The 8,041-nt window shown below is 42.3% G+C and overlaps 1 protein-coding gene across 1 annotated transcript in view; it reads right to left on the bottom strand.

Annotated features, from left to right (window-relative positions):
- LOC116673800 (CLIP-associating protein 1) overlaps positions 1 to 8,041 on the bottom strand; it is a gene marked incomplete in the record, with an annotated part of 89,945 nt that overhangs the window by 13,774 nt on the left and 68,130 nt on the right. Inside the window, 6 exon segments of the mRNA XM_032506069.1 lie at positions 1,115 to 1,267; positions 4,245 to 4,340; positions 4,564 to 4,786; positions 5,729 to 5,892; positions 6,024 to 6,026; positions 6,856 to 6,919. Of these exon segments, the coding sequence (XP_032361960.1) occupies positions 1,115 to 1,267; positions 4,245 to 4,340; positions 4,564 to 4,786; positions 5,729 to 5,892; positions 6,024 to 6,026; positions 6,856 to 6,919 (703 nt within the window).

Genomic DNA, 8,041 nt, shown 5'->3' with positions numbered 1-8,041 from the left:
TGGTCTAGACCTGCTCTATCTGGAAAGGGTCTCGAGACAACTCCTGTTATGATTTGATACTATAAATAAAATTGAAATTGAAATGAATTTAATCACACAACTGGCTTTGAGTATTTGTCTGAAATTTTAACTTTCGTGGGAACACAACCGGTCATTGTGGTCTTCAAATCAGCTGGTTTTAGAAGTCCCAAGGTCCAGGTATAAATGGTGGGGGGGGGGGGCAGGCTTTTGCAGTTGCTGCCCCGAGACACTGGAACAAGTTACCCCCCCCCCCCCACCCCCACCCCCAATCCCTGATATTCACACTGTTACAGATGTGGCTCTTTTTAGGTCCAAACTCAAAACACATCTGTTGAGTCTTGCTTTTAATATGCAATTTCGTTCCTTTGTGACCTTTTCTGATTTTACTGGTTTTCTATGTTTAATCTTTCTATTGTATGCTGTGATTTTACTCTTTTTTTGTTAAGCACTTTGGACCCTGATGGCTGTTGTAAAGTGCTATAGGAATACATTTTGATTGATTGAAACACCGCAAAAGGGGCGGCCTATAGCTCCCCTGCACCCCCTATCACATGTCTATCCACTGTCTATGTCTAAATAAAAGGGAAAGAACCCAGAAAATAATCTTTAAAAAGAAAACAACACAGCAAAAAACATCTGGATATGTGAGGAGAATGTGCTTAATTATCAACGGATGCTTGTGGATTAAATGCGTGAGTGGAAATTGTCAGTAAGCAAACCCGGAGTTAGGATTATTTTTTGTCAAACTAAACTAAAAAGTACAGAACATGTGTGTGATCAGTTAAATTGGTAAATAAAAAAACAGGACATTTAGAGATTATCTTAACCCTCATGTTGTCCTTGGGTCACATTGACCCGTTTTAAGGAAAAGAACGACATTAAATGAACATTAAAAATATCAAAAACTGAAAAGAAAACACCCATAACATTGAAAAAGTGGCAAAAAAGTTGGAAAAAGATAGAAAAGTTAAATAGATTTTGGATGGTGACTGAATGGATGTTGTGTACAACTTTATATTTCACTCTATTTTTTTTGTCCATGCATCCATGGATGAAAGGATGCATGGATGGGTGTATTTTGGGTGTGCGTTACCATGGTGATGCCGCTGTTGGCGCTGGCGTTCCTCAGGTGGTTGTGCAGCAGCTTGGTGGTCCCGTCCTGGAAGGTTTTGGGCAACGCGCCCAGCAGCATGGTGAACTCCGGTGTGTTCAGCTCAAACAGGGCAATTAGCACCACCTGGGCCGCCTGGGCACCCACACACACCACACACACACCACACACCCACACAGAGAAGACACAACACACACACACCCACACACACACACACACACACACACACACACACACACAGAGACAACCACACACACAACACACACAGAGAGAGACACACCACACACACACACCCACACACACACACACACCACACACACCCACACACACACAGAGAGAGAGACACCAAACACACAACACACACACAGAGAGAGAGACACCACCACACACACACCACACAAACCACACACACACATACACACACACACACACACAACAGAGAGATACACACACACACACACACACACACACACACACACCACAGAGAGAGAGAACACCACACAACACACACACACACACACACACCACACACACACACAGAGCAGAGACACAAACACACACCACACACACAGAGAGGACACACACCACACAACACACACACAACACACAGAACACACACAAGAAAAACACACACACACAGAGAGACCACACCAACAAGAGACACACAGACACACACACACACACCACACACAAACAGAGACACCACACACACACACCACACACACACAAAACACAGAGAAGAGACACAACACACACCACAAACACACACAGAAAACACACAAAAGACAAACAGACACACAGACACACAGAGACACAGACACACACACACACACACACACAGACACAAGCAACCAGACACACACACAGAGACACAGAGAGACACAGACACAGAAACACCACACAAACACACACACACACACACACACACACACACACACACAACACACACCACACAAACACACACACACCACACACACACACAGACACACGTGTTGGTTAAAAGTTAATAGCAGAGTTTTTGCCACTGAAGCATGACAACTACACACCATGGAGTCATAGGTGTTGCCATAAAAAGAAAAAGAAAACATCTGTAAAAGAATTAGGAAATGTAGAAATAGAAAGAGAAATAAATAAAAGAATAAATAAATAAATATGGGAATATAAAGATTCGGATTGGACTCCGACCTGCGGCCCTTTGCTGCATGTTACTCCCCTAAATGCTGAAAATGCCCCAAAAATAATCTTTAAAAAACAAAAACAAAAAGTATTTTCCCATTTATTTGTTCCTTTATTTCTGTATATACGTGTATATATATATATAAAATGTATTAATATATATTTATCTTTTGCATTCACTTTCTATTTTATCGGATTTATCCATTTAATCTATAGGTTTTAATGACTTATCTTAGATAAAAGTGAGTTATTTTGACTAATTGTTTGAAAATTAATTAAAAAACAAGACAAAGGGAACAAGAGAAAGTTCCTCAACTTGACAGTGAACATTAAGAGTAAATCACATGTTAAGTTAAATGTTAAAAAGCACGTTTGTTGCAGTGAGCGTGCAGCACGTCGCTTCAAATCAAGAAAGTTAAGCGAAAGCCCGAAACGAAGGTTTTCCCCAAATTCCCCAAATATTCCCAGCCATTAACCCATGTGTTGTCTTCCCGATAACCATGAAACTGCCCTTCCAGGTCAAAATTGAATTTTTTTCGAATACGTTTTTGTCATTTTTTCTGATTTATTTGTCACTTTTTCCAGCTTTTGGCGCTTAAAAAAAAAAAAAAAAAAAAAGCTGGTTTAATTTAAACCGGTTTTACACTTGTTCTTGGACACCAAACCTCATTTGCATCAAATTCTACATAAGGTTTTAGTTAATAAAAAGACGTAAGTTATGAATTATTATGAATTATTTTGACTAATAGTTAAGATCAGAGCATGTTGAGTGAATCACAGATGGATAGATGTTTAAAATTTAGTCCAGATACTGAGACAAAAAAAAAAGAAGAATTTAAATTCTATAAGATTAATAAATAAAACACCCGAAAATGTAATGAAAGTAATCATTCATTTTACCTGAATCATCCATGTTATTTTTGGGGCAATTTGGTTGAAATAAATCCATATTTCAGATATAAAACACTTTGAAACGGGTCAATTTGACCCAAGGACGACACCAGGGTTAAACAAGCAAAATGCACCAATTCATGCACAACTTGCTGGAAACATCATGTGTGTTATGTTAAGGTCACAGACCGAACCCCCCCCCCCCCCCCCCCAGCAGTTCATGCACATACTGAAGACGCATTTCAGAGTCCGCTGAAACATCTACGACCCGTTTCCCCAAATTTTCCCAGCCATGAAACAGAAGCATCACACGATTATGTTAAGTTCAGCTGGTCACAGCTGGAGTTAAAACTGCACAGACCAAACCCCCCCCCCCAGCAGTTCATGCACATACTGAAGATGCACTTCGAAGTCCGCTGAAACATCTACGACCCATTTCCCCAAATTTTCCCAGCCATGAAACAGAGCCACCACTTGATTTAGGAGCCGTTAGTGTTGAAAAGCCTCACGCCGCTCAGTGAGAACGTGAGTGAGCAGCTGCCCCCTCAGTGAGAACGTGAGTGAGCAGCTGCCCCCTCAGTGAGAACGTGAGTGAGCAGCTGCCCCCTCAGTGAGAACGTGAGTGAGCAGCTGCCCCCTCAGTGAGAACGTGAGTGAGCAGCTGCCCCCTCAGTGAGAACGTGAGTGAGCGGCTGCCCCCTCGGCGAGAACGTGAGTGAGCGGCTGCCCCCTCAGTGGGAACGTGAGTGAGCAGCTGCCCCCTCAGTGAGAACGTGAGTGAGCAGCTGCCCCCTCAGTGAGAACGTGAGTGAGCAGCTGCCCCCTCAGTGAGAACGTGAGTGAGCAGCTGCCCCCTCAGTGAGAACGTGAGTGAGCAGCTGCCCCCTCAGTGAGAACGTGAGTGAGCAGCTGCCCCCTCAGTGGGAACGTGAGTGAGCAGCTGCCCCCTCAGTGAGAACGTGAGTGAGCAGCTGCCCCCAGGGTGTTACTGAGAGGTTAGAGAAGGTTCCTCCCTCTGCTCATGCGGTCTGATGGGGGGGTCTACCTGCTTGCACCTCTCCTCCAGGTTGCCCTCCCCAGGCAGAGAGGCCACGATGATGGGTCGGCCTGAGAAATCCTCCCCTGCCCAGCTATGAAGGGTCTGTGAATGGGGGGGGGGGGGGCGTTGACGAGGGCGCTAATGGTGATGAAGAAATGAAGAAAAAAAAAAAAAAAAATCAAGATGTGAAAAAAAAATGTAAATAAAGAAATGTACAAATAAGGAAAAGTTGTGAGAGAAGATTGAGGTGGCACTGAGACTCCACCACACACACCCCCCCCCCATATCCCACCGCCCGACCCCGCCACGACCCCCGCCCCCCTACCTTGCGGACGTCGGAGCTCTTGGGCTCGGTCGTCCACGTGATGATGCGAGAGACGGCGAGGCGCGTCTCGCTGGAGTTGACGAAGTCGCCCGGGTCCATCTGGCGGGCCAGCGCCTCGATGTAGCGCAGGATGGCCACCTTCACCTTCAGGTTGGGGGTCTGGGTCTGGTCCACGATGAACCGCATCAGGATGTTGAACTGCTGCTCGTACGAGAAGGAATCTCTGCAGACAAAAACGAGGAAATGCGGCATTGGAAACGTCCAAAACTGAGTCGAAAACGTTAAAAAAAAGGCTGTTTTTCATCCGTTGTCCCTGGACAGATCTTACAATTGTCTCCCTAAAAAACAACAATAGGAAGATTACAGTCAACAATAAAAACATAACAGGTAGTAAAACAGATAAAACTCTTTAAATCCCGTTGGTAAAATCAGCTTCATCTTGTATCAACTCCTTAAACTCATCCAAGGAAATGTTAGTTATAGTAGATAGTTCTAGTTTTTGCTATCTGGGCTTCATTTTGCTCAATTTAACTGAAGACTTTTCCACCTTTGATTGGTATTTTTAGGAGTTTGCGACATTTTCAACACACTAAAGTTGGGCTTAGGTTTTCTTTTTGTCTTTCTTGCAGCCTCTGATATCAACCAGGGTGCTTCAGTCAACCCCATAAACCCGGTACATGGAGTCAGCTGACAACACAGCAAGCTGAAAAGGAATTTAAGGCGTCCTACTACTGGGTTTACCTTGTTCGAAGCCGTAACAACCTGCCTTCCTAAAGTGCCTTGGAGCCTTCTGATATTAAAACCCCAGATGTTGTCGGATGTTATAATAACCATGTAGACTAGATGCTTCACGTCTGCCACGTCAGCGTTGTGGGAGGTGTTTAAAACGTCTTCTTTCAAACTAAAGAACTGTTTCCCATCTTAAAGTTTGACAACATGTTCAGACAAAATGTTATTCTTTTTGTAGTATTCTCACCTTTGTACTTTTATGAGAAATAGTTGTATTTCACAGCGTGTTTATTTGGAAAGAAAGCGGTTTACGTGTGCAAATGTTAGCGTAGAAATTATAAATACAGTACAATAAAAAACAAAAGCAAGACTTTTTGAACGGCCAGTGACTAAAAATGCATTTTTTTGGAAGCCAAGATTGAAGCCGGCTGCCAACCTGGTGACGTCTAGGGCCTTCTGGACTTTGGCCTGGACGGAGCCCAGCAGGTCGGCGCCCATCTTCTTCAGCAGCTGGGTGAGCAGGACGAAGAGCCAGTCCTGCAGGTCGTCCCTGTGCAGCGTGACGAAGTCCACCAGAGTCTCCAGGAACATGCTAAAGACCTGAGAGAGGAGGAGGAGGAGGAGGAGGAAGGAAGTCAGGTTCTTCGTAGTGATTGTTAGCGTCAGGCGAGTAAACACGCAGTGCTGCTGAAATGTGACCGGACGGTTGGCTGTGGTGAGTCAACACTTACTCTCTGGTGTTTGTTAGAGTCCACAGCAGCAAGGAGGCATGCAACAAAAAAACACACTGTGTTAGCTTGTCCTGCAGTTAGTTCTCACATGGGAGCAGTGTATCCAGTCAAATAAATCAAGCAGGCGTTTTACTTAATGGGACGAACGTGTGTCAGGGGACTCCCCGGCCTTCAAAACGCAAAATATCACTTAAAGAGACACAAAAAAACTAGAAAAAGATGACAATTTACATGCAGAAATTGCTTACAGAGACTCAAAATGACTACAATGACATCTAATGGACCACAAAGAGATGCAAAATGACCACAAAGAGATGCAAAATGACTACAAAGAGATGCAAAATGACTAGAATGATACTTAATAGACCACAAAGAGATGCAAAATGACTACAAAGACTCCTAATAGACCACAAAGAGATGCAAAATGACTACAAAGACTCCTAATAGACCACAAAGACATGCAAAATGACTACAATGACTCCTAATAGACTACAAAGACATGCAAAATGACTACAATGACTCCTAATAGACCACACAGAGATGCAAAATGACTACAATGACTCCTAATAGACCACACAGAGATGCAAAATGACTACAATGACTCCTAATAGACCACAAATACATGCAAAATGACTACAATGACTCCTAATAGACCACAAAGAGATGCTAATTGACACACAAAAATGACTAGACTCAAAAAACACTCAAAATGACTTCAAGGAGACACAAAAACACTAAAAATAGCAGTAAAATGACTCCAAAGCAGCCTGGTGGTGCAGTGCAGTGCAGTGCGTAACATGCTGTGCGTTTCAGAAGCCCAGCTGGCCCTCACCTTGCTGTGAGGATCTGCAAACATCCTGGTGAAGATCTCACAGAGCCTCTTCAACTCCACGCGACTGACAGAAGAACAATAAAAAAGCACATTTATAATTTAATGTCAGCATGTTTGGAACAACAGTTCCAGATCTTTTTGAGACACTTATAAGTCACAAAGTGAAGGGCCAAACATATTATTGTGTCAACAATTAGCATACTTTAGAATATACTTTAGAAACCTTTTAACTCAAAGCCTCCCATCAGCTACTTTTTAACTACTTTCAACATGACAAACACAACAGGACGCACTTTTTATAGACTCAAATAAAGGAAAACTGGGACGCAGGACAGTTAAAGTTAAAGAAACGTGGAGCAAACATCATCACAAGCAACATAAAACAACTCCTCTCTCACTGTTTATTTACAGTACCAATTGTTTACATATACATCTGCAATACCGTACTTTAACTGTAATATGCAATTACTTTCCACTGCACTTTAATTGGGATAGCTTCTGTCCAAACTGTACTTGTACTACCTTTAAATCCATCGTTATACTGCTCATTTTAGCCTAACTTATTACATATATCTATCTGTAAAAATTCTGTTTATAATAATAGCCGTCTGTCTATATACTCATAGTACATATTCACCTGTAAACTCTGTAAACCATCAGTATGTTATGTTATTTGCACATATCTGTAAATTTTCTATTTATAGTAATATCCACCTGTATATTATATTCAGTACATATCCAGCTGTAAATCTTGCTCTCAATACTAGTTTTCTATATATTATATTCATAGGACAGATCTATCTGTAAAATTCTGCTTATAATAGTTTTAATTTCTATATTTATCCAGTACATATCCATGTCCTGCACTTATGGAACCAGTGTATATCCTGCACCTGCTGCTATTGACCTTCTGGTTAGACCTACCTGTACCTGTACCTGTGTAATGACAATAAAGTTGAATCTAATCTAATCTAATCTAATCTTCACCCACGTAAACTCTCACAGAAGCTATGTTTCCATCCACACGTTTTTATCCAAATTAAGTGATATCGAATCAAAAATGCCTTTTGGAACCAGTGAAATTCGATTGAATTTCATGAATATCGAATGAAATCCGTTCGGTCTCATCTGATCTTCTATTGATGAGATTCGGCTTATGTGTTCGTTGCCTTGTACCTGTGTAATG

Source organism: Etheostoma spectabile, chromosome 24, assembly GCF_008692095.1.
Source record: "Etheostoma spectabile isolate EspeVRDwgs_2016 chromosome 24, UIUC_Espe_1.0, whole genome shotgun sequence".
NCBI lineage: Eukaryota > Metazoa > Chordata > Actinopteri > Perciformes > Percidae > Etheostoma > Etheostoma spectabile.
Note: the sequence above shows the minus strand (reverse complement) of the source record. Positions and strands in the feature narration are given on the sequence as shown.